The 25,949-nt window shown below is 38.9% G+C and overlaps 1 protein-coding gene across 5 annotated transcripts in view; it reads right to left on the reverse strand.

Moving 5' to 3' along the window:
- Positions 1-24,780, reverse strand: part of PRIM2 (DNA primase subunit 2) — a 106,804-nt gene extending 82,024 nt beyond the window's left edge. For 2 of the 5 annotated variants that reach the window (XR_014691995.1, XM_084515968.1), the window contains exons 1-6: positions 24,020-24,293; positions 23,207-23,310; positions 22,826-22,905; positions 19,938-20,058; positions 2,331-2,426; positions 1,341-1,478 (exon numbers count right to left, since the gene is read on the reverse strand). Coding sequence is in view for 4 of the 5 variants with exons in the window: in XM_084515968.1 (XP_084372094.1) it covers positions 1,341-1,478; positions 2,331-2,426; positions 19,938-20,058; positions 22,826-22,905; positions 23,207-23,310; positions 24,020-24,173 (693 nt within the window). In the remaining variant the exon portion in view is untranslated. Of the gene's footprint in view, positions 1-1,340; positions 1,479-2,330; positions 2,427-19,937; positions 20,059-22,825; positions 22,906-23,206; positions 23,311-24,019; positions 24,294-24,359; positions 24,420-24,455 lie in introns of those variants that run through there. The other 3 variants (XM_084515967.1, XM_084515966.1, XM_084515969.1) reach the window with 3 other exon arrangements.
- Positions 24,781-25,949: the final 1,169 nt, after the last annotated feature.

Consider the following 25,949-nt stretch of genomic DNA (forward strand, 5'->3'; position numbering starts at 1 on the left):
CCTCTTAATTCCTTTGTTGTGGAACAGCAACTACTATCGCTTTTTATGTAAAAAGACCCTTTATGCACAATCTTTTCTTTAACAGTATATTCTTACATTTTCACCGAAATGTTTGTGTGTTGTTTTTTTTTTTAAACCATAGCATTGCCAAAGCATATGATATTGCAGAAAACAACTTCCAATCACAAGTTAGAGAGAAATGTATGCTTACATGAAAATAGTGTAGCTCCAAAATCTGAAACAGAAATACTTAGAATTTTATGTGGGTGTAATTGATCTGTTATGGTTTTGTTCCATTGAAAACTACACTAATTATCCAGCCACCAAATGTAATACTCCAGTTGTATATTCAGTTGTTTGATATGACAGAATAACGTTAGATTGACACCTGTAGAACACGTTGGATATTTGGCCTTCATTTCCAAAAGACTAAATTTAATAGTATCACTAACATCTCTCACCGGTGCACTGTACAGGTTAAAAATTTGCTGGAACAGCTTATTCGATGTGCTTTCACAAACTCAATTAGCAATCAGAAGCCCATGACTTCAGTTTTGAAATAGGACAGGAATCACTAATCTATTATTTCTTACTCTGAAAATATGGGGAATTATAATAATAATAAAAAAAAAAAAACCTTACATCATAAAACAAAAAAAATTAATGCAAGCCTGAAATAATGCAGTAACTTTAAACATACCAGTTCTATAGAAGATAATGATAAAGACCCATGAGAATGTTAATGTTTCTAAACTATGACTATGAGGGATAAGAAAGAAGTAGTTCTTTATTATAAAGCAGCTACTGGCTCTGGATTAAAATTAGGATCTGGATTAAATGAATTCCATATAAAATAGCCTGGAAAATCTCATTAGGCATCAATCAAATCAAATCAAATCAACAAAAAAAAAAAAAAATCAAAGGCATCGATGAGATGACAAATACCTGAAGGGAAAAAAATCTCCTATTTTTTGTTTCAAGAAAAAAAAGTTGCAAAATCTCATGGAAAACACTGATACAAAAAGAAAACAGTTGTTACTGGGGTAATATTTTGAGTGAAGAATCACATTACCCTTATGTAGGAAATAATTTTAAAATCCTCTACAATTAACATTGTAGGTATGATAAATTCCATTTATCATATTTATTTATTTATTCCAAAATTAAGAAACTCAGCTTATTCTCTCAGTACATTACTGAAAGGCTTTTTTGTTTTGTTTTGATCTGTAAGCACTTTTGATAGAGTTTGACAAAAACGAATTGATATGTTTTAAATCCAAATGGCTACTGTTCAAGATCGTCATTAAACAATGCAACAAAATTTGTAAAATCAGACTTACCGCCAGTGCTTTAGATAACTTTTGTCTGTAGTTATTCAAAACAATAGCATCAATGTCCTTAAGAGGCACAAATGCAAAGCCATCTTTAATAAACACTCTTCTGGCTCTGAACAGATCAACAGCATCTGAAAGTCCAACCTGGGAAAGTGAAGAAAAAAAAAACACTGTAGAATAGCAAAAACAGTGCAGTAACAATTAGTACAACCCTAGGATTCAATATGGACCAGTAGAGCTTTAGGTCATCCTGTGTCTTTTAACAAAGCTCTAGGCAAAACACAAAGATTTCTGAAAGCAAATGTTGATTTCTGATGGAAAAATATTATTTGCTTACAGAAAGTCATACAACTAGGCAATACAAGCTACCTTAGAATTTGTATCTACAACGACCAGCCTGAGACGAAGTTCAGCAAAGGCAAATGCAAATTCCTGCATCTGGGATGGGGAAAACCCCAGTGTCAGTATAGGCTGGGTGTAGACGTGTAGATGTGGTGCTTATGGACATGATTTAGTGGTTGACTTGGTGGTGCTAGGTTAACGATTGGACTTGACGATCCTAGAAGTCTTTTCCAACCTAAACAATTCTGTGATCATGTAACTTTCCATCACTTCTTTCTTCTCTTCTTGATCGCTTCCATAAAGTATTTCACACTAATACCAGACTAAACCTAGTTTCAGTAATGGATATTTGAGAATGTCTCAGTCGTGACAGTCTGTCAGCCAGTTAAGTCAAGTGATGTGTCTGGGACATGTTAAAACAGAAGACCTTCTTTGTCAAGAAAGACAGGGGATGACAGAAGATGTTAATGGTAGTCTGAAGCTCCCTTCATTCTCCCTCTACCCTTATACTGACGTGAAAAAGAACTCTCATTAGTCTCAGATAATTTAGATATTTTGATTTGCTGGTCATAATAGTACTGTATAACCTTAAAATTAGTAACTCCAAGTTTTAAAGAGAACGTAAATTTGTTGCACTTATTTATATCTACTTACCTTATAGAACATTTGTTCTTTTACTTTAGTCATAGTGAAGCCAGGGGTTGATGCAGACAGTTCATTTGCCAATTCATTTTTCAGGTCTTCACTAATCTAAAATAAAAAGCTTCTTTTAAAACCACTGAAATACTTCAAATACACCTTTTTTATTTTTTTATTATTTTTTTTTAAATGAGCTAAAAGATTACTTGTTCTGTAAATATATCATTTTTTTAGTTGGCAAGAGAAAATGAACAATTACATATTCAAAAAGTGATCTCTAATAATTAGGCATAAACCAGCAAAGCATTAGTGGTCAATAGTGTGAAATAACATTCTTTTTAAAGTAGTAATGCAGACTTCAAAGTATAACACAAAAATAATACTTTATACATTAACACAAGTATAAAAAAAGCATGCTTTTCAAAAATGGGCCTCTCCAAAATCAGCCTCTGTGGTGATCCCTGCATATATCTAGATTTACTGCATTCACTAAAACAAAGCATGGTAACTGAATGACAATTGGAAAGACAAAGTTGTTTTACAATCCTAAACAATTATCTTACATTTTTTTAAGTACCAGTATCAGCTCATTTTTAAAACCAGAGTTTTAAAAGATCACAGACATATGGATTTTTTCTTCGAGAATGAGAACAATGGGACATTTATTGTTCACCATGTGTTAGTGCTTTCACAGTTTTAGAGAATTACGCAGCAATACTCTAATTTAACATCTTGAAGTAATTAGAAAAAATTTCTAACTTGAAACAAAAATCATGAAAAATACATTTCCTAACAGCAATATATTGAATTCAAATATGCAAATACATACACATACAAATACATATTATGCTCTTCAACTACTTAATAACGTAGGTTTTGAATAGCACCAAATACAGGAGAAAAGCCACACTTAAAATTAGAACATTTTAATGATTCTGTCCATCCATAATGTGGTCAGCAAAATAGAAGAATGTAACTTGGAAGGCAGAGGAAATCCACAGTAGCATTATATTTCTGCATATGAAAGTCTAATAGTCAGGAAAAAAAGAGCCTGTAAGTAGATCACTTTTCTTTAACAAAGTAGCTGTACCAAAACAATTGATAGAGTTTGTAGAAATGATAAAGGAAAACAGTCTACACCAACACTCTCATTAATGATCTGATTTTTGTTAGTCTTTGAGAAGAACAATTCCAGCTTTTAAAGCACAACACTCTGAAAACCTACACAAACATCACTGAGTGCTACCAAAACATTTCTACTACTTTTAAACGATGTATTTCTTGGGTAAATCTAATTATCTTGTGTCAGCCTAAGTCACTGTATCGGCCTGCAAGCTTTCACCCATTATAGACCGAAGTTCCAGAATAGTGATTTCCATTTTTCAAACCTAACAGTTCTGTGATTTCTAAATATATGGTACACTTGAAGATAGAAATAGCTTGAGAGCCCAGTCTACCATGTCCATGTCATTCCAACCCCATAGCAAAACAGTCCTTGAAAAAAAGCAGGACAATATATCGCTGCTTCTAGGGTAGTCTCATGGGAGGGGAGGGGCAGCCAAGCCAAGAAAGTTGTGTTTGGCTGGTTGGTTTGGGTTTTTTGGGTGGTTTTTTTTTTTTTTTTTTTTTTTTTTTTTTTTTTTTTGGTAGTGGTGGTTTGGTTTTGTTTGTTTGTTTAAATAGAAAGCCATTAAAACACGGTGCACTGACTGTTTTATAGACAGGACTGCAAACTGGGGGAAGACTGAAAACAGGGAAAGGCAAAGACTGCTTTCTTTTGCTTTTTGAAACAATCAATTAGTTGATTTTAATCCACAAAGCCATCTTACTCCATATTACCTTCAATTTTAATTTTTAATATACTCCTAAAACAATTATACTGACTCCATCCAAACCTCATGAGTTGTCCTGATCCTTCTTTATTTGTAATCAACTGTCTAAAATTTGTGCAGATGCAAATCCCAATGATTGCACATTTTTCTTGCATCTCATCATCAAAAAAAAAAAATAACACTGTTGGGTAAGAGTGATCCTGGTGAAAACTCCAGAAGAAAACAGGTTAATAGGTCAGGACTGAAGTCTTGGATAAGTTTATTCACAGCCCTGTCCACAAATACAACCATAAAAAATAGTTTTTTAAACGCTAATAAATATTATTATTAAACATATTTATTTTAATAGTAAATAATACTTACGAAGCTGTTAAATAATTTACTTCTCAGAGCCTCCAATATCTTGTAGGTTAGGAAAACCATTTCAGTATCCTACAGCAGCCCTACGAACACACCACCTCCCTTTTTGACCAAATTCCCCTTGCTCTCCTTTTTTCAGCTAATGGAGAGCAGAAGAGGAAAGAGGGATATCCTTCGCCCTTAACTAAAGCTGGGTGAAAACTCCAGAACACATTAATGGCAGTTAAAGCACATAATAATAAAACTTGCTTCCCTAAAGAGTGGAACATTAAAAATAACCTTGCATAGGCATTAAGGACTGCAATTTTTTTAAACATAAAATAATTTAAAATTGATTGAAGGCGTGTTAGGAATGTTTCAACAATTCGTGTCCATAAAGAACAGTCCTGTCTGCCTCTGGGCCCTGCACTGGCAATTTAATTCTTGAACCACAGATGCAGTGTGTCCCAGTCTCCCCCTCGTTCTAGTCAATTTATCAAGTCTTCAGAAAATACTCCTCAAATTTATGAACCTGTTTGCTTTTGTTATTCCGGACTTCTGTTTCTAACAGTTACAGTCTTTTTTTTTTGTCTTCTTCGAGATTAACTTAACACTGCTATAGGTGTAACTGTCCCTGTGAATGGCTGGTGAAGAATGTTTTAATTACTCATGAAGTGTCAATAAGAAAGCTGTTTGTGTTTGTATGAAGTCTTTGATGTCTGGGGGTTTCAGAACAACTGATAACAACTAGTGACTGTTATGGGATACTATGCAGGCTTCTGATATCTGGCCAGGTGGCCAAGAGATTAAGAAGAAGAAAAAAAGAAGCTGAAGGACGGCTAGGAGACAAGACCTGCAGGGGATGCTGTATAAACTTGACCCGGTGCCAAGGAGTACAAAGGGGAAGGACAAGAAAAAAACTTGGAGAGGAAGACTACGAGCCGTCAGCATGAAAGACCCCTAGAGGGACCACCGGAGACTGATGCGCATGCTCCAGTAGGAGGGACTGGACCCCGGAAGCTAATTATAATAACCTGGTTTTTTTTAGAAGTAGTAATGAATATGTATTAGTCTAGGAGCATAAAAAACAGCTACTTGATGTAACTGGTGTGCGTCCTGGTGGAGCGGAGACTCCCGGTGCACCCAGCGCTGTTTGCTTACCTCTACTCTTTTATATTCTTTTAATAAATCCTATTTTTTTTATTTAATCCTATTTTGAAGACTGAGCCATTTCTAACAGGTGTAATGCCATGAAAGTAACTACCACATTATAATCTAAAATGTAGGTGATACATACACATCTATACATGGAGCATCATGAGACATATATCCCATTTTTTCTTGGTTCGTGCAGGCTGGAAAAACTTTTATTTCTTTTAAAGCAACACTATGCTTTGTACGTTCAGTAATTCTGTATCTAAAACGCCACCTGCATTAATACATTCCAGTAATCATTAAAAAATTAAGACACTTAAATACAGCTCTTAAGACTCTAATCAAGATCAGAAAGATAAACAGACTGCTTAACTTTCGACAGCACTCAAAGATGTTCACAGACAAAATACTGTGATGTTCCAGAGATAAAAGAAGATCAACAGAAGCCTTCTGAGGGTGGCACAAAAAGGAAAAAAAAAAAAAAAAAAAAAAAAAAAAAAGGCATTAGCAAGCAGAACTGGGCAGATTTTACTGAGCAATTCTGAATTTTAAGTTGCACAAAGCACCCAATCCAACCCAAGAGCAAAGCACCAAGGGCTTGTTCTCCTCCCCATAGCCACGCAGCTCTGCCCTCTCCTCGCTCTGCCTCCGGCACCCAGCTCGCCCTCCGCATGGACCTGATGCAACCTGTGTACCCACAGAAAACAACTCACCAGCTTTGCCTGCCGAGCTCACTGCCAGTTTCTTAAACTGCAACTGCTCATTACCGAGTCTGCCCAAGGCAAAAGCAAGAACAATAACGCCAGGAGAAGGCTTTTCCCTTTTCAGTGACAGCAGGTCACATACCGTAGCTTGAAACGGTTCAGCAATTCATCGCAGGTCTCTGAGACTTAGAAAAATGAGAAAAACCAAGACATAAAACAAAAAAAGGCAGCAGCATGAGAAGGAAATAAGGAAGGAAACAATGATCCAGGACAAGCTGCATTGCTTCCAGTTTTCTTGCTTACTATATACAGTTTATTCTTTGATTTTGATCACAGAATTATCCTGGAAACAGAGACACAGAAACTCAGATTGAAAGATGAATTATTCAAGATGTAGAACTTGCTTAGACAAACTTTAGCAGCGAGGTTATAAAAAAAAAAAAAAAAAAAAAAAACTTCAAATAAATGTGATATCCCTACTGTTTTAAGGAAGAGATAAAGACACATTCACCCATTATACTACTGTGCACCACGCTTCCTAACTGTGCTGTTACTGCATCTCCCAGGAGAGAACAAGAACTTCTCTTCCTTTTCCAGGACTCAGCCCCAGGTATTTACAGGCACATCACTGGTGTCTATGGAGAGTGCAAGTTTTAAAGCTTGCTTTTAGTTACTGAGCAGGTAGTGCTTAAATAGTGTAATGCCCTTCTCGAAAAGTGAGAGTGTCAGTCTCTCGGTATTATACTACAATTTTAAGTATCAAAGAGACAAAACTATCTTTTTTAGTCAATCTTTTCCATTAGCACACAGCACTGCACAAAGTAAGCTGCAACTAGAATACAACCACACTAGCTTAGATACTGTTTAAAGTTTAAACTTAAAGTGTATTCAAGTAGTTAGTTAATAATAACTTGACTATGGAAGGAAATCATGCCCAAATGTCCTAGAGCATGAAAAGCCTGAAATAAAACATTCCAGAGGCTCCCAAATCTGTTGGCCAATCTCACAAGGCTTATTAGGAGAGAAAGTCCATTTTGGCCAGACATAGATGAAGTGAGAAGAAATTTCTATTTCCCATGGTACTCGAACCAGTTCAGTTGCTGGCATCTGTATAAAGGGCTGCACTTGCCTTTATGTGCTCTTATACATTCATGCAGTTGTATTTATTTCAAAGACTACAGTGGGTATGGAAAGACATTTTAAGGATCCTTCTCAACTACAAAAATCCTTCTCTGAGTGAAAAATTTCCTTCTAACCTCTAATGCAAATCTCCCCTCTTTTAGTTACAAAACTTATGTTGAAAACTTATGAGAAATATGGCAACAGATTTTCCGCTGTTTACAAATCAGAAAGCTAACGTCAGACTAATTTTACAGAAACTTGTTAACAAATGTTTATCTAGATTTAATCACTGGATTAGCAGGGAAGAGCATTTCCGTGTTTGCAGAGGCTTTTATGAAGCTTTTATCCAAAACACCAGTGAGTAAGTCATACTTGCAGCTTAATTACATACTGCCCAAATTATCCTATCAGCTTTCACACAGCTGTATCAAAGAACAAAATAAACATTTCCAAATTTACTGCACTCACTGCTACGTGAAGAATACATTCATTTTGGAATCCCTCTTACCCACTACAAAAAAAACTTGACAACTTGACACTTAAGAAGAAAGTAAAGGTTTTGGAGTAACATACGGATACCATTAGGGGGCAGGGGGAGACCAGCCACTATTGATTACCCAGTTTTCTTTTCCTTTATGGCCAAACAGAATGACCAAAATATTTAGAGAAAGAGAGAGGACATTTTGTGAGATCCTCCTCCTTGTCTACAGTAGGTTCCTTCCAATAAAATCCAAAATTGCCACTTGCTAAGAACTGAGGATCTCCAAGGATCAGGTTAGGACTCGCTGTTTTTTCATTTCCAAGCCATCAGATAATGGCAGTCTAGTGTCACCTGGTCAATCGCAGAGCGTTAGAGCACATCAGCACACAACTGGTGCCCGTTCCCCTTCCACCTCTCCTGCCATAAGCTGAAGAGCATGGTGCAGAAGACGCCCATCCTGCCCTGCATTTCTGGCACAGCTGCCATTTCACGTCCCTTCGGGAAGCCAGGCTTGCAGCAGAACACGAGGCAGCTCTGGATTCCAACTGTACTCCAAATGCTGTCTAGTTGTTTTCAGCTAGATTAAGTGGAAGAATGTATTTATCGTCTCATTTTTATAGCAGCCTTTTCTGCAATTTTTATTTCCAAGCACATAACTTTTTCAAAGCAGGAAAAATCCATATTGCAAAGCAAAAAGAGTGTGCACCATATCCAGTACAGAAGAACCCAACCTTAAGCAAGGCCTTTGGAGTCTACTGTAATCGAAATGATCAACTGCACGAAGCTGTTTAATAAGAATCACGGTCCACTAGAAGGGGCATAAGTGACTTAGCTGTATGGTTTGTGTTTTAGCTTGACTTTAATTAGTTTCACGAGTCAATTTTAAGCAATAAAAGCTAACTTACAAGGGTCCGTTTAGATTTCGGCAGATAATCAGCATCTGTTTCCAATCAAACTTCGATGATTACCAAATTAAAACTTTTAATTAGCATTTTGCATAATTTACGTAAACTGTTGTTTGTATGTTTACGAAGGTGAAAAGGGACATCCCCGGCAGCTCTATATTCCTCAATCACATTTATTCCTTATTTAATTCCACCATTTTATAGTACATCACCAACACCATATGTGCAAATAAATATATGCAACTAGAATTACTGCAGCAAAATGCTTGTTTAGTCGTGGAGAAGCTAAGCCGTGCTTATAGTTCAAGGGATCATTAAAAGGGTAAATAAAGACCTCTCCTCACTCATCCTGTCAATACAAAAACAGTGGCAAGTGCATGTTCTGCCCTCCTCCCATTCAAAAATTCCACCTCTTAGATTTACGAGATGTGCTTATATTCACCTGGGAATTAAGCTCTATTAAAAATGTCTGTAAGAGAATACTACAATTGGCTTTAAGTCTAAACATGGCCATTTTTGATCTATGTTTTTACCTCATTTCCCCAACCTTATAACATTAACTCGCTAAAAAACTCAAGTTGCTTTGCAGTCAAGCCAATTATTTTAAGATGAGCTGGGAATACGGCATACAGCCGGTCAGTAAGGCTGCTCTGGAAAAAACACTGCTGTGCTATTACTTTGTGAACAGAGCTGCCAGTCGGACTTCCAAACCCGGGACTGCAGCAGAGCAGCCCAAGAGTACCACCTGCTGGCTGAACTGGCTGCGTCCCCCGCTGCTAACAGTGCTGAGGAAGGAGGGAAGGAGGTCTCCTGGGGGTCTTCTTCCCCTAAAACATGACTTCAGTCAACTACAAGTAGCCATAGGCTTAAAGATCAGCACGTTTCTCTCTCTATCAGGGCCAAGAACCAATTTTTTTTTTGTCTGTGACCACGGAGCCGGTTGTTTTCACTTGATTTAAGTCGAATCCATCTTCTGACCCTCGAATGATTAAACAGAGAAATTACTTCCTTTGCAAAGAGGTACTTGAGGATGAAAAGTAACCTGTCACATTTTTTTGAAGTGCTCATGGTGTAGGTTTCACTGCCTTAGCAAACTCCAGCACTTCAACCATCCTTAAGCTTTTCCACGTACAATTTTGTTTCTATTACGACTTTAAGCGTGGCAGAACACATATTTTTAGCTTACAACAACAATAAGACACTGTTCCCCACTCAGCCATGCATTTTTTCTGACCTTTGCTAACACCTGTACAAATATTGCTGGCTTTCACACAAATGGAAAAAAGATCCAAGTAGCAGGAAACAAAGGTAAAATTCTGAGCCATTTCCCTTACAAGCACAAACTGCAGCCTACTTGAACACAGCTACTGCTTTAGCTTGACATGTTTCCATACCATAAATTTAGGCTTTAGACAGTTTTTACTTTTAAGCATTCCTCCCCATTCTGTTCGGGAACAGCAGAAATGTTATTTGAAGCCTCTGAAATGCAAAGCTATAAACCCAAAGAGAAGAACATCACGGTTTATACACCTGGCATCAAAATGACTAATTACAGCCGTGACCTTTCAGTGGACAGACACAATATTGACTATTTTTCTTCACTTGTATCTGTACTTGAGGACACAAACTAGTCCCATTCTCATTAATCCAAATCTGACTTCAGGATCTTCCCTGTCTTCTAAAAAGGCGGCCATTAAACATCTTTCCACGAAGCTACACCACAAATATTTATCCATCTGCCCCACTACTGAGATAAATGCTTTCTGAAAAAAGCATAACAGTAATAATCAAAAAGTCTCTCACAGGAATGCTGTGATCATAAAAATGGAAATTAAAGAAGTTTAATTTCTGCCGATTAAAGCTGCTAAAAAAAGCACTTCAACTTCAACATCAAAGAAGCACAATGGAAAAAAAAAAAAATAGCTCCACTAATGCATTTTGCTCTTTCCTTTTATTTCGCAGTTCTTATTCTTTCCTCTCAAATGCCAGCGATGCATACAGAGCATGGGCTCCCCCAGCTGCCTGCTCCCACCTGCTGTTCCTTCCCCATTACTGGGATACAAAGCATTTTGTTAAAACAGCGCATTTCATAACAGCAATAAAAAAAAAAATAGTTATTTCTAGGAAACTGCCAGTTGTGGTAAAATTAAAGCATCTATCCTAGAAGTTATAAAAAAAGACGTAATCCTTCTTTAGATTTCAAGAGGCTTTTCAGAGGTAAAGGAGTTCTCAGATGATTTAAACAGGATCTTTCATGCTCTATGGAGAGGTAACAGCAACAGAGAAAAACATATCAGAGAAGAAAGCACGCTTTGAAGTTTATCTTTCTGCACTGTGCAGAACAAATAATACAAAATAGAAACATTACAGGGAGTCTAAATTCAATTACACATCATCCTTATACAGCAGATAAGGACATGATTGTAATTCTTAATTTTCATTTTCCTGAGGAAGCAACAACAAGGAGCTACGTTTCGAGGAGCCAACAGCCTGAAGACAAGATGAAAGAACGGTCACAGGAGATCAGAATAATCAAGGCAATCACCAGAATGTCAGTAAAATACATTCTGAGATCAAACTTTACATTTTATTCTGCATTCCAGTATATCAAGTTCAATTCTTGGAAAGATACATCAATAAAACAAAGCATCTGATAGCACAGGTGACAATTATCGGCCCACCTGGATGTGTCAAAACCAACCTGTGCTGAGCCAATCTCGCTGCCTCCATGAGAGTGCAGCAGAACCTCCAGGATGGGAAAAATGCAAACATTATATTGTGTCCAGAGCCCTTGAAGTCACTCTCATCTGACACTTTTCACAAGCAAATAAAGCAGATCAAATGAATCTCCTACAACCTGGGCACAAAACCAAGTGGAAAAAGCATGCATGGAAAAATTGACCTCAAAAACAAAAAGGTGGATTAAGCCAAATTCTGCAAGCATCCATCCCAGTACTTGCTATTTGATATTTTAGTTACCAACCCGGTCATTACAACAGGAACAGGGTACACTTTAATTGCCATGAGACCGGGGATACTGCAAGAGCTCTAGAGAACGGGATCAGAAGAGAGAATCTCCTCTAAAAACGAAGGCTGTATTTCACTACAGAAGTTGCAGGGCTCTGTCTCTAAGCCAGCTCCATACAAACAGGAACAGCTGATCGACTGGGTGCTCTGAAAAAAGGAGTTGAGTGAAAACTCCACCTCTCCAAGGTTGGGAGCTGCTCTATTATAATATTGAGGATTTAAAAAAATAAGGACGATACATGAATTTTGTCTCTGTAACATTTTAGCATTAGTAGTGGTTCAGCTGGAATACTGTGATCTGGGAGAGCAGATTTAAGAAACAGGAAAAAAAAACTGCTGTGCTAGAGTAGCAGGGAGAGAGGAGTGAGAAATGAGAGAGAAGCAGCTCTGCAGCCCCCTGGGTCAGTGCAGCAGGAGGGCAGGAGGTGCTCCAGGCATGCAGCAGCAGTTCCCCTGCAGCCTGTGGAGAGGCCCCTGGTGGAGCGGGCTGTCCCCCTGCAGCCCATGGGTCCCACACAGAGCAGATCTCCACACTGCAGCCCGTGGAGTCCATGCAGGAGCAGGAGAATCTCCCGAAGTTTAAGAGCAAAATCAGGCATTGCTGCTACAGAGCTTTGTACACAGGAAGGATGAATGCAAAAAAAATGAGCTGGGTCAGTTACAGAGGGTTACTTTACAACTAAAGAAACAGAAAAAAAAGAGAAACAGAAGAGAATGATAAAATGAGCATGGCAGAGCCATTCCAGGAACTAGAAGCTAAAAGCCCCAGAACACAGCAGTTGTCTAAAGACAAATTAGACAGTTCAGTGACAGCCCCTACAGTGACACTTCTATGAAGAGGGCTGCAAAGAGGAAGGTTCTGCTCGTTGTCACTTTAGCAAACAGAAGGACCGAGCAACAGCTGAGGACAAAGTCAAATGCATGGAAAGAAAGAAGTGTTAATGATTATAGGAATTAACATATAAATTAAATGGACAAGGACTGAAGAGAAAGCCAATTTAGACTTCTGTTAGTGACATTTCCTTCTAAGGCAATATTACTCGAATACTAATGCACAGTAACTGACATGTCAGTCACCAATCCAAGGGACTCTACTTCTAACTACTGAGCAAACCCAAAATACCAGTATGGCTAGATACTTTTTGACCCAATTTCTCTTTTAATGCTTTAAATGACAAGTTGGCATATATAAAAAGAGCAAAGAATACTCTTTTAGAGTATTCTCATCACTTACAAAACACCTTTAAATGGCTGAAAGCTGAATATATTAGAGGTCTATTTTTATTTCAGAAGCATGCAAACACCCAGCCCAAAATCTAGGAGTTACCATGCAATGTGACGTGCACAGACACAGCTTTGAAGGGAAAGAAAAAGATCAACAGCAGAGAGTGAAGGAAAAAATGAATTTATTCCACTTTTATGGCTTCAGGTTGTCATCAATGTGATTAATTAATTTGCCAGTTGTGGGTCCTGTAACAGCAAACACATGAACAACAGCAAGCTCAACACCTTAATTCAGGAATTTCTAGGAACACCACTGATGCAGCCACCTTGTGGCTTTCCTTAAACTTACAGACACACTGAAAGCTCTTCAGTAACAACTTGGTTTAACAATTGCCATAAATATTCTTATAATATCAAAAAGCCAATCAAAAGTTCAAATCAATGAACTACGATTTAGCTCACACTATGAAGGTCCAAAAGCAGTATTACAGTAAAAAAAAGTCTAAGAGTAGTCATTTCTCAAGGGCTTCTGATACAGGTACATATAACCATCTACAAGTAAGATATGAAAAAGTTGATGCAGGTGCAGGGGGAAGAATGAGGGGCACAGAGAGAGTGGGGCATGTGAAAAAGCAGAGCCAGCAAACCCCAGTGATAAAGGCTCATGACAAAGCAGGGCCTGGGCATAACGTCATCAACTGACTCCCAAGTGGTCATATAGCATAATCTGACAGAAACACAATTGGGGACCCCTAAATTAAATAAAGGAAAACATCAGATGTCACAAGAAATAAAAAAATCCCAGTTAACAACCAAGCGTCATTTACCTGCAAAACCACATACTTTATATAATTATTTCATATACTGATAAACTTTGAGATTAAAATACTTCCTTCCATGGCTATAGTATTTAAAATATTCACTACACTTCCCTTTAAATATCTTTAAAATGTATTAATAGCTTTTGCTGCCTGAAACTGTCAGGCATCACAGCTGTAATTATTCATTTCTAGTAAGATTCTAATGGTTTAATCTCCTAAATTAATATAAATCTGAACTGCACACCTGTGTTTGTGTATACTCTTTGATGGGCTCTGTCACCTTCAGTGTCAGCCTTTAGATCCCGAGTGCTGCTTAAGGGCTTCCCATGCTCCCTATGTGACTGACTTTACACACAGACTAACGTGCCTTGAGAGCTGAAAATTACCTGCTATAGGTAAAAAGCTCCTACATTTATTTAAATAATGGTAACAGCACTATCCCTTCAAAACCTTTTTTCTTTATTTATGAAATATACGTACATTGTGAGTCTACAGAACAGACTCGAAACACACTGAAATACCCCAATTCATTCCGTGATTCTTCTATCGTGGCAACTATTCAAAATATCAGGGGAAAATAAACTTAAAGAGTACAGGCCAAAAAATAAGCAAGCTTTAGAAACATGGAACTGGTTAGCAGGTATTTCTTGTACACTGGGGGAGAAAACTATCATTGCAGAATCCTCTTCTCTCATTGAATGTCCCCTACTAAAGTGGCAAGAAATGCAGTAGACAAAAACACAAGCAAGAAGCTCTCACATCTCAACATACTCAAAGGCTGAGTGCGTATTCATGTGTTTTCCACTCTCAGGAACACAAGAAAATGAAACTTCTACCAAACAACATATCACAGAGTGAGTGTATGTGTATAAAATCATTTATATTTGCCCCCAAAAGTTCTAAGTACTTTCTAAAGTTCAAAAACTAGATTTCTTCCTTGTCTTTCTCTTCACTGTAAAGAAGGCTATGTTGTAAACATTGCTTTTGACACCATGGTTCAACTCGAGCTTACTTCCTGAGAAAACACAGGCTAAGTTCTGAATTGAGTCGATAGCTGTCAAGACAATTTTGTGGGTGAAGCTATTCATGAAAGGCATGCAAATGATTTTCAGATAGAAATCTTCTTCAAAATTTAATCAGTTTTAATTTTTAAAAAGCAATCGAAAATGCAGATACAGCTATGAAAGCTCATGTGTCTGAACAGCACAAATCTGAAATCATTTATTTTCTAAAAGCTGTCGGTATTACATTAGATAATAAATAATGGAAATGAACCAATTAAGACAGCTGCTCCAAGATACTACAAAGCATACTAGTTTCTATTATTTTTGTACTATTTGCAGTCAAAACAGGACTTTATTAAAGCAATCTTTCTTTTTTTCTGCCAAATAAGCTGTTTTATATTCTGATTAAGAGCCAAAAACTTGTTACACTACACAAAACAGCACCAAGTGAAGGGAAATGGCCTCAAGTTGCACCAGGGGAGGTTTAGGTTGGATATTAGGAAAAAATTCTTCACTGAAAGGGTTGTAAAGTATTGGAACAGGCTGCCCAGGGAAGTGATTGAGTCATCAGCCCCAGAGCTATTCAAAAAACATGTAGATGTAGAGCTTAGTGACATGGTTTAACGGGGGGTTTGGCAGTGCTAGGTTACAGGTTGTGCTTGATGATCTCAGAGGCCTTTTCCAACCTAAGTGACTCTGTGGTTCTATGAAAGCTTTAGACAAAACAGAACAAGAAAGCAATTTCATTACTGTCCCAAACTAATGCCAAGAACTAGAAGCTGAAGCCAGTTATTGTCAGAGACACAGAATAATGGTCTCAGCTTCTGAGAGGCTGTAAGTTTGAGTTTTTCAAACACAAATCTTAACAATAGTAAAGTTTCAAATACTCCTCATCAGTCTCTGTTCTTGAGCACAACCTCAGTCCTTGCCACCACAGTCCTAACAATCTCTTTTTACCTAACAACCTCCTGCTTAAACAGAAGTAAACCACTGCTGCCATCTAGGTAATGCTTTCCCCCTCTACCATTTACAGCTAACTGGAACCGTGTTAGTTGTCCAAGGCTCCAGCAGGATCTCAATCACAGTAAAAGCCTACAAACATTTACAGAGTTTAAAATAAAAGTGTAAGCAATTAACTAATAGCATGCAAATGTTGTAATAAGGAACCAAATGAGGCTGTCATTTCATGTGATGGTTCAACTCCAGTTAACAGCTCACCACTAACCAAAAGAAAAAAGACAATAATGAGGTCTATCAATCCTGCTCATCCACTTTGACTCTTGCCTTCCTTTTACCCTTCTCCTTTCTTGATGTTTTATTCAAGACCACACGCACTACCTCTCGCCCATGCTGGCATAAGGAGGCAGGATTATATATGGTGCTCCAAAATGTTACGTGCTTAAAGTGTTGAGCACTGAAAGCTCAGTTCCAGTTGCTTGAGCAGCAAGTCCAGGAATCTCATACACTTACCTGCCAGAAAACATTGGGAATAGCTTTGACCAACAAGTGATTAAAATGCAATCTACCTTCTAGTAGCTCACAAAGAGTGTCTCAAAGATACACTCAAAGCAAGCTTAGAGTTTTTGAGAAAGCCCAGAGGTTTCAGAGGTTTCTCACGGAATCACTGAGGATGAATGGACTAACTCAATCCAGTGACAGCTTTGTAAAAACATCTCAAGAACATATTAAGTTCCAAATTTCCATAACAGACTGTTAATGTTTGTGGTTTGTTTTGTTTTACACAAATACGGTATAAATTTTGAATGATCATAATCCTATGCATGTTCAAATACAAATTCATTATGCCAATGTCATTATATTTCTCTGAATACTTTGAACAGTTTATTGTCTCCCATTTATAACTAATGGGCTTTTTTATAGTCAGGTAAAACTCCACAGAGCAAATATTTACTTACTGAAATAAACCTTTTCCCAGCTATTTAGCTCCATTAGCGATGTAAGTGTCAATCAAAATGCACAAAAACCTTACTAAAGTGAAGACATTCATTTTCATTGGATTTCATTTCCATTTTTATTTTCAGAAAGTTCTTGCTCTTTGATTAAAATTCTCTTTAATCGTGAAATCAATCAATTCAAACTCTTCACAGCTGTCATAAAAAATTCAGAAAGCCTGGTATTTTTTCTCCTAGCTATTAACATCTTCATTTTTCAAAAAAAAAAAAAGAAAGCTAGAGAGTGTCTGTCTTCAAAGAAGATCTTAACAGCTGCTTAAATATTATTCCTGACTGAGACTGAAGACTTCTTGATTCTGTAAAGCAATAATTCCCGATCCAAAATTCACACAACCTCAGGAAGCAGTCTGCAGAACCTCTGCAGGAAGTTGTAAGAACACAGGTCTTGCTTTCTCATGCACGTAAGCAAACACGAAAAGGAGAGAAGTGACACTTACTGAGTTCTTTATATTTAGCTTCACTTTGTGCTGTAAACGAAGACAACTGGGACCAAACTGTACAGGACAATCCAATCATTCCCACTCCACCACATAAAAAAAATAAATAAATAAACAACTGGTTCTTCAATTTAATACCGAGGAACCGCTTCTTACAGTGGTTTTTAGAAGTTTAACTAGAGACACTGCTATGCCAGGCTAGATCAAGGTCTGAACTTCAGGAGCTCTGGCTTATCTGAGATTACAATTCTCAAATGCAGAGCCATTATCTAGAAGTTGCAACGTGCCATCTTCTCTTTGGAAAAGTTTAACTAGCTTTCACAGGGTATCTTAAGCAATTAAAATCCAACAGGAGAATTTCCATCTGTGTACCAAGACAGAAATTGAGTATTAATTTCAGAATTTCCTTTCACTACAGAGGACCCCTATTTCTAACAGGTGGAATACAAAGCTTTACCTTGCTCTATGCACAGCAAGGCATGAAAACATTGTAACTTCCAACAGAAAAGTATGAACAGGACAGTTCATCTTTAATTCCCTTCTAAAGCCTTTTACAAGGACAACATGAAGAGAATACAGTTTTTACAGTGGCTTTATTTTTAATGGTTCCTACATACCACCAGAGGTTAGACCTCTCTCAGATATGTATGGCAATCTTTCACACATGACAGAAGAGGATTTTCAATGAAATGATGCTTTGTTGCCTTGCTAGGCGTAAGAAAGTAATACCTTCTTCATCATTTCAATAAACTGAAGGCACATTCAATAGCACAGAATGAAGCCATACTCCTAGCTATTTCCAGCAGCCTGTAAACATTAATTTATTCTCACAAACCTGAGTGCTGAAACTGTGACAGGACAATATGAGACTGGGGAATAAGTAGCAGAAATACAGCTCCACAAACACAGCGTTTGCTGAAATGTCTGCTGAACCAAGGAATGACATTTATCATAGTCTCAGAAAGACCCAGGAAAGCCCACGAGCCACTCTTTAGCTAAACAAATTCATTCTCAATACTACACAAGTCATCTTTCATCATCAATATGTACCAGTTCCACATCTTTCAACTCAGCAACACAATTACACATAAAGTCAGCTACATCTTAGAATATTTAAGGGTGTTGTTGTTTTTGTCTTTTTGATTAAGTAATATTTTAAGAGAATTTTTGTTCAGTGTAGCGACGATGATACATCTTTTTTATTTATTCTGAGAACTACAAGCAAACCTGGAGCTTTGTAACAAAATAGTTTGTGGCTGCCATGCAGAATTCTATTGAAATCATTAATCCAGAAACTGCAATATCCATTTTCCATTTCAGAGTAGGAATAAAAAGAACAGAAAGACAGCAAAAGATTAATTTCATCCCATAACAAGATATCAGGTTACAAAGTATCTAATACCAAGAGGAATAACTATATACAAGTCAGATTTCCAAGGTTCCCCACTTGCTAAAATATTTTAAATATCTGTACGTTCATACCCTATAATTCATATTTATGCCTGGGTATAAAGTTTGTATAAAACTTATTTATTTGTACATTAATAGCATTTGTTTTAAAACTGTATATAAATTCTTCAACAACTGCATCTAATAGCTTAAACAAAAAGTAAACAATAGCTTTGGTTACACATCTGCATTCCAGTAATTTGCAGCAACAAATAAGCAGAGTCAAACTGATTTTAGCATGCACAAACGTGCAACCATGTGTTACAAATCCACTTGCACAACAGAAACCTGTTTTTTTCACCTATGTGGACACTTATGCAGCAAGTTGCATTCTTGAGCAATCCATACAGGATTTTCTTAATTTCATTATAATATTCTAATGATGTCCTCAACAGCTTTCTTAAGCATTCCTTGAAAGCATCTATTTTTAGTTTTCAGTTTTCCAGGTTTCAGTATTCATGAAACGGCAAGATTTACAAAATCTCCAGATCAGTGTAATTTGTTTTGGTTGCTAAAGCAAGAAGCTGACGTCTTAAGATTAGTAGACTGCAAAGGTTCTAGAACAAAGTTTATTAACAGAAGACATATGCTGACCAAGGCTATTTCCCAATTTAAGTAAACTGATGAGAATGGATTGCACAGTACGTACTTCTGGTTACAATAAAACACAGCCATCACATTGTCACTGAAACCTTTAATAAGAGGGAAGCGCATTTCACACAATTCATCAGTAACACGCAAAAGAAAGCAGGGTGATTCCAACCTGAGCTGCTCTGACTTACACTTGAAATATACAAATGCCTTACCTGAACAACACAGCAATCCATCTACAATCTTGATTCAAAGATACCTCCTATAAGCTTTAGTAAAAAATGTTTAACTTGTTTTCATAATTACACAGTTTGCAGTTAAATGTTGTTTGATAAAGCAGACAGAGCTCCTTCGGTTGCAGCACAAAATTACACCACTTAATCCTCATTTCTGTGCCAAGACTATTCTCCAAGTTCAGAAGGAGTTCCGTATGTTTTTTTTTAAGCCTCAAGTTCACACTTATTTTTTAAACAGAAATACAGAAACTACCTTTAAGAAAAGTTTTAAAAACATCAGGCACACACTACATAACACAAATCCAGAAAGTAACATACTTACAGCTTCAAATTGTAAGTTAACATGCTCCAGGAATTTCTGCCTTAAACCTTCGGTCAGTTCATTGAAGCGGTATCGAAAGAGATCCATTTCTTGTTGAAGAAACCAACGCCTGAGTTCCTCGCTGCAGAGAAATGACCAAAACCAGCGTATCTTTTCTGATTGTGCATTCTCTCTTTCAACATAAAGCAGATGTCAAGCCCAGTGAACACAACATTAAATGCAGGACTGACTTTGTCATGGGCCCCGCAAACTGAGGAGCTTGTAAGAGAAGGCAAGAAGCCTTCAGGAAGGAGCACTTAATAAGAAAAGACTTTTGAAGGGACAATACCTAACGAAGCATGACTGTGCACATTTCAGAAGAATGGAGGTAGTCAATCTCAATACAAAAAACTGCTCTGCAGGTATTGAAGTTGTTAGCCTCTTTTAAATGGTATTAACCATTTCTTACCTCTTTTAGTCTCATCATTTCTTAGTTGTTCTAGATAAGGATAGCCACCCACAGATAACATTCTCCTTAAAGGATAGCTTTTCTTCTTCCCCATGGCACAATATTTTTTGGTAGCACCATTAACTTCACAGTTCATCTAAGGATGCATTACAAAGCCTACTCCTTTTAACTATTACTTTTGGGGTATCCCCTAGCTGGAGGAACATGCACACCTATCAGGAAAAGCTGATGCAAACTTGTACCCCTGGGTGGCACTGTTGGACCACTAGAAACTTAGAAAGGGGCTGCAGCAAGAGAACACATGCCTGGCAACACACCCTCTGCCAGGCCACAGGGAATTGAATCAAGCTAGTTTGCAGTTATGCCTATTGAAGCACACTTTTCAGACACCACTTGCTATATGAGTAGCTTTCACCATCTAATCTAATGATTTGTGCCAAGCTCATTTTTTTCTGACCTAATACAGTAGAATACCTTACTCTGTAGGATTTTACTCGCCTCCCAAATTTATCTTTTGGAGAACGTGACAGTTTTGGAGCGTAGAAATATTTCATTCCTGCAATACCCGCTTTTCAGGACAGAATATACAGGATGCAGCGTCACCTCAGTGCTTATGATACCATTTTCCACTTTCTAAGGAAGCATTAAGTCCACCTTCTCAAGAACAAAAAAGCTACTTAAAGCAGAAACCTTTAGCCAGCTTCTTTACTGCAGCACTGTATCAAAGCTACTCGTATACAAACACGAAAATACATTTGCAAATAGTTTAAAGAGTGCCTTGGACCCCAGCCAAGCCTTCCCCTTCCCAAGGGGTTTTTCCCCCTAGCATACCAAGCCAAGCTCTGTCCTGCTGATTCTGCAGCCCACCAAAATACGTATTCATTTCTGCACCACATTTCACCCTCAACAAGCTGCTCACCTCTGACCTGCCCTACAAGCCCAGCTCTTAGGATACTTCCTCTAAACACTGGGTTTGAACCAGGTCTCCCATTTCCCAAGGAAACACCCCAACCAAATGAGCTATCATACAACAGATGAGGACCTTCTTTCAAAAAGTCACAGAGAAAGAGAAAACAGTCCAAATATCTGCATCTGGCGTTAATTCCAGGAGATTCTAGAGCAATTTTTAAGAGATGAAGGGAAAATTAAAAAAGAACTTAAATACTATAAATGAACAACTAGTTATTCAGAATCTCATACGTGTATAACAGAGAACAGTAGAAGGAATTTCACTTGTAACTGTGTTATTCATGTCATTTCCTTCTTTCAGGATTATGAACTACGCCAGAGAAGGGCCTCACCAAGGGCCATGGTGAGGTTTTCTCCATCTGGAGGCTTCTGAGGCCTCTGCTCCCTCCCATTCTGCTCAGGCAGGCTGTAGCCAACTATGTGCAAGGTGCCTGGTCTGCTCTGGTCTGTTCTCCACCACTCTACATCAAAACTCTCACCTGTCCCAGGACCTATTCCAAGGCAAATCTCCACCCATTTCAGCTCCATCTCTTTGCCTAGAGCTCAGTCCCTCCTCGCTTTCCTGGCCTGGTCCTCCCTTACAGCCTGTATGCATCCACAGCAGCAATTCAGTCACCTCAGCTATCCCAGTAACACAGTATACTGTTATACTCATCAAATTTAAACAAATGAGACTTCATTAAAGTGCAATTGAATTAGTAATTCAAGCCAAACACATTTGGATTTGCTGGTTTTAATTATAAAACAGGACAGCAACGGCAAGGAGTTAGGAGTTCATACTGATGCATAACAAAGCTGCTAATAGACATGAAGCACCAACAACCTCCATCATCCAAAGGCTGCAGCTGAAACAGAACAAAAGTACCTGACAGGACCAACTACATGCCTCAGATTACACGTGGCCAAAAAAAAAAAATACAATATGCAAGCATCCAAGAAAAAGCATCTTTCTTTTAGAAGGAAAGAACAGTCAGTGGAGAAAGCCTCAAACTAAAGCAGTATTTTTAGCTTCCCTAAAATAAGGCTCTCTTTTGACAATATTAGAAAATCTATTACATAGCTCTTTGATCACTAAGAAACAGCTGAAGCATATGCAGCAGTTAAGTTAAATTAAATTGTGTATAATTGAAACAATGACTGATAAACTGCTGCACTTTATTCTCAAAAAGAGATGCCAAAAATAATAGGCTCAAATCAATGCTCAGTGTGTAAAACCCAGAAGTTTATATATTACAAAACTAAAAAATAAAAATAAGAATTACTTTCAAAGTCTGGACATTAATCTTCACCCTGAATACGCATTTTCATCGCAGTTGAAATAGTGCTTCTAGAAGAAAAGCATGATTGAACCTCTCTGTTTAGTACCCACTCAGCTCTGTAGTATCTATAAAACCTATGATAAAGTAATGTAATGTAACATCTCCAACTAAAGTTATTAATAAGACTGCAGAGCAATCTAAAAAGTACTTACGACTGACAATAAGCAAGGCGTAGTATGAAATGAGAGATATGGTCCTTTCTTCTTGCATCATAATCATCCTCTGCCAAAGCCTACAAAAAACACTATTTCAGAGAACTGATCTCTTACAGATTAAAAAATCCACAATTAATCTATCACGGCCGTTTAACATACTTACACTCACATTTAGGACAACAAACACAAGACTATCAAAGAAGGGGATGGACAAAAGAAAAATACCCATACCCTTGAAGACAACCTAGAACTCTGACAGAATACCAGAATTTAAGTTTTAGGAATAGTATTTCATCACCTGTATCCTTATTCAGAATTTCTGAATGGTATACAGAAAATAGTGCAAAAAAAGAGTTCCTCTTTTTCATTTATACTTACTCTGTAGGGAAACTTAAGTTTGCGGAACTCGGCCTCCAGCTTCGTTTTGTACAAATCGCTACTTCTTACATGGCTCACACCAAGGTTTTCAACTACTTTAAGCACTGGGGGGAAAGAAAAAAGAGTCGATATTAGAGACAACACCTTGAAATTAAATCTTACTGTATCATGACTTGAGAAATGAACAGAAAGGTAAGGCCACATAAATTGCTTTTTGTGGTAAGGCGAGCAAAAGATTACAAAGTACGGAGGACAGAGCATGACCCATAAGACCTGCGCAGCTCACCCAACTCCAAGACCCATACAGTCAGTACAGAAGTAGAAACACCTGATTGATGGATCAGCTTAAAAATACCAGTTTTCATGGTATTGACTTAAAAAAAACTTGGCTTAAACTGTTTGGGGGAGTTCAGGGGAACCCTTTCCCACAGCAATTTCAATCGCTGCACTGAGAGACATCCAGTAAAGATATCTTGAAACCCAGAAACTGAAATATTCTTATAAAACACAACCCAACAGTCCAAACCCAAAAAAAAACCTGACTGGTTACATACTGAACTTTCACTGTGAAATCAACTGTAGTTCAAAATATCTACAGCACCACGTCTCCCGTTAACAGGGGTGCACTTTAGCGTGCGCGGGCTGCCAATTTCTGTCAGTAACAGCCAGACAGGGTACATCAGGTCTGTCAGGAGGACATAATTACACCAAAAAGAACCCAAAACCCCACAGAGACGCTTAAAAAAAAACAAGTGAGGCAGGTTTGGGCCGGCACCCGGGGGCTGACAGACTTTGCCCGGTGACCCTACTCACGCCTCAGGCGGTCGACTGCGAAGCTCTCAAACTCGGCGAGGGAGATGCTCTCGGTGGGGGGCTCCTGGTAGAACTGCAGGCTGTGTGGGTACGGGTCCCGCCGGTCCCCGGCCAGCCGCGTGTGCCGCTGCCGAGCCCTGCTGCTGAACTCCATCCCCGCCGGCCGGCAAGCCTGCGGGACACACACGGCCGCTCAGCGACGGGGAAGGGGGGGAAATGGGGGCCGGGGAGGGGACCCCAGGCCCTCACGGGGACAGAGGACGAAGTCCTGGGTCCCGTCCCGTGTCCCCCCCACCCCCCCGGGTCCAGTTCCCGCCGCCATTTCGCACCCCCCCCCCACCTGCTCCCGCTCCGGCCCCGCCGCGCTCCGGCTTCCCGCGCACCGCCCGCCCCGCCCGCTTCCGTCCCGTCCCGCCCCGTCCGCCCCTGCCCGCACTCAAGATGGCGGCCTCGGCTACAGCCGCTCTAGGCGCTAAGGGAGCTGTGTGGTGGCTGCCTCAGCAGGCGTGGCGGGGAGGCTGGCACCGACAGGGGTTGCTAACGAGTTTAACTGCGGTGGCCTCGGGTTTTTTTGCAGTCGTGACAGGATTTTTGGTCGTGTGTGTGTCCTGCACGGCGGCTTTGCCTCGTCCCCTGTGTAGCTGGCCCTGGTGGTGATGGTGGCAGGAGGTGAATGCCCCGTGGTGGCACCCTCCGCCCCATCCTCACCCAGAGCGACACACTTTTCTGAGGGAAAAACATAAAAATAAAAACCATAAAATGTAAAATATTCGTCCACTTTTTTAATATTCTTCCTTTTTTAAAAAAAAAAAAAAATGAATTTTCAGGAAATCTCATGGATGACTTTGTCATGCCATGCCATGGCAGTAATTTCCACAACTTGTCTGTCCTGAGACATTTTCAATGTTCTGTATGCTGAATATCAGTATAATCAGGTGATTCCCTACAAGCCAAACTGCAATCATGAGTAGTTCCTGTAATTTCAGATAGCAGTAACTGAGCCAGGTACAGCTGTTCAGTAGTACCAGACCACAGCCAGCACTGGATATCCATTCAGGGGGACCTGGCCATAAAAGCATGGTGCATAAATCTATCATCTCTCAGGTACCTGAGATGTTATCTCTGAAAATTAAGGCATCCACCCAAGGGGTCCTCTGGTGCACTTAAAATGGTCAATGCTCTTCATAGTAGAAAGTGAGCATGATTCCCAACCTCTTTGTTTTATTGCCAGGATTGTCCTGGGCCAGCTGCAGGACCTTGCACTTGGCCTTGTTGAACCTCATGAGGTTCGCACAGGCCCACCTCTCCAGCCTGTCCAGGTCCCTCTGGATGGCATCCCTTCCCTCAAGCATGTTGACTGCACCACTCAGCTTGGTGTCATTGGCAAGCTTGCTGAGGGTGCACTCAATCCCACTGTCCACATCACCAACAAAGATGTTAAATAGCTCTGGTTCCAGTACCAAACCCTGAGGGACACCACTCATCACTGATCTCCACCTGGACACTGAGCCATTGATCACAACTCTTTGAATGCTACCATCTAACTGGTTCCAAACCAGAGATACTGGTTGATCATCTTGCAGTAACGTCAGAGTATAAAGGGATGGAAAATCAGAACTACCGTGTGGCTTATATCCACAAAGTGAATAAATACATGAAGAAATAGAATCAATAGCTTAGGCTGGCAATTTTTTTTTAAGAATAGTGAAGCTGCCTACCATGGACCAGGACACATACTGTTCTCATGCTCATGGGCAACAACCAATTAAAGATGGTGTTGAGTTCTCCTGACATGGGATAACCCACTCCAGTTAATCTTTGAAACACGGCAGCCACGTCCAAATTGCCTACTGAGAATAGTCCCATGCCCATGCTACTTCTCAAACTGTGAAGTGTGCCATTTGGCCCAGGCCAAACCTCTGCCAGGGAC

Source organism: Aythya ferina (genome assembly GCF_964211825.1).
Source record: "Aythya ferina genome assembly, chromosome: 3".
NCBI lineage: Eukaryota > Metazoa > Chordata > Aves > Anseriformes > Anatidae > Aythya > Aythya ferina.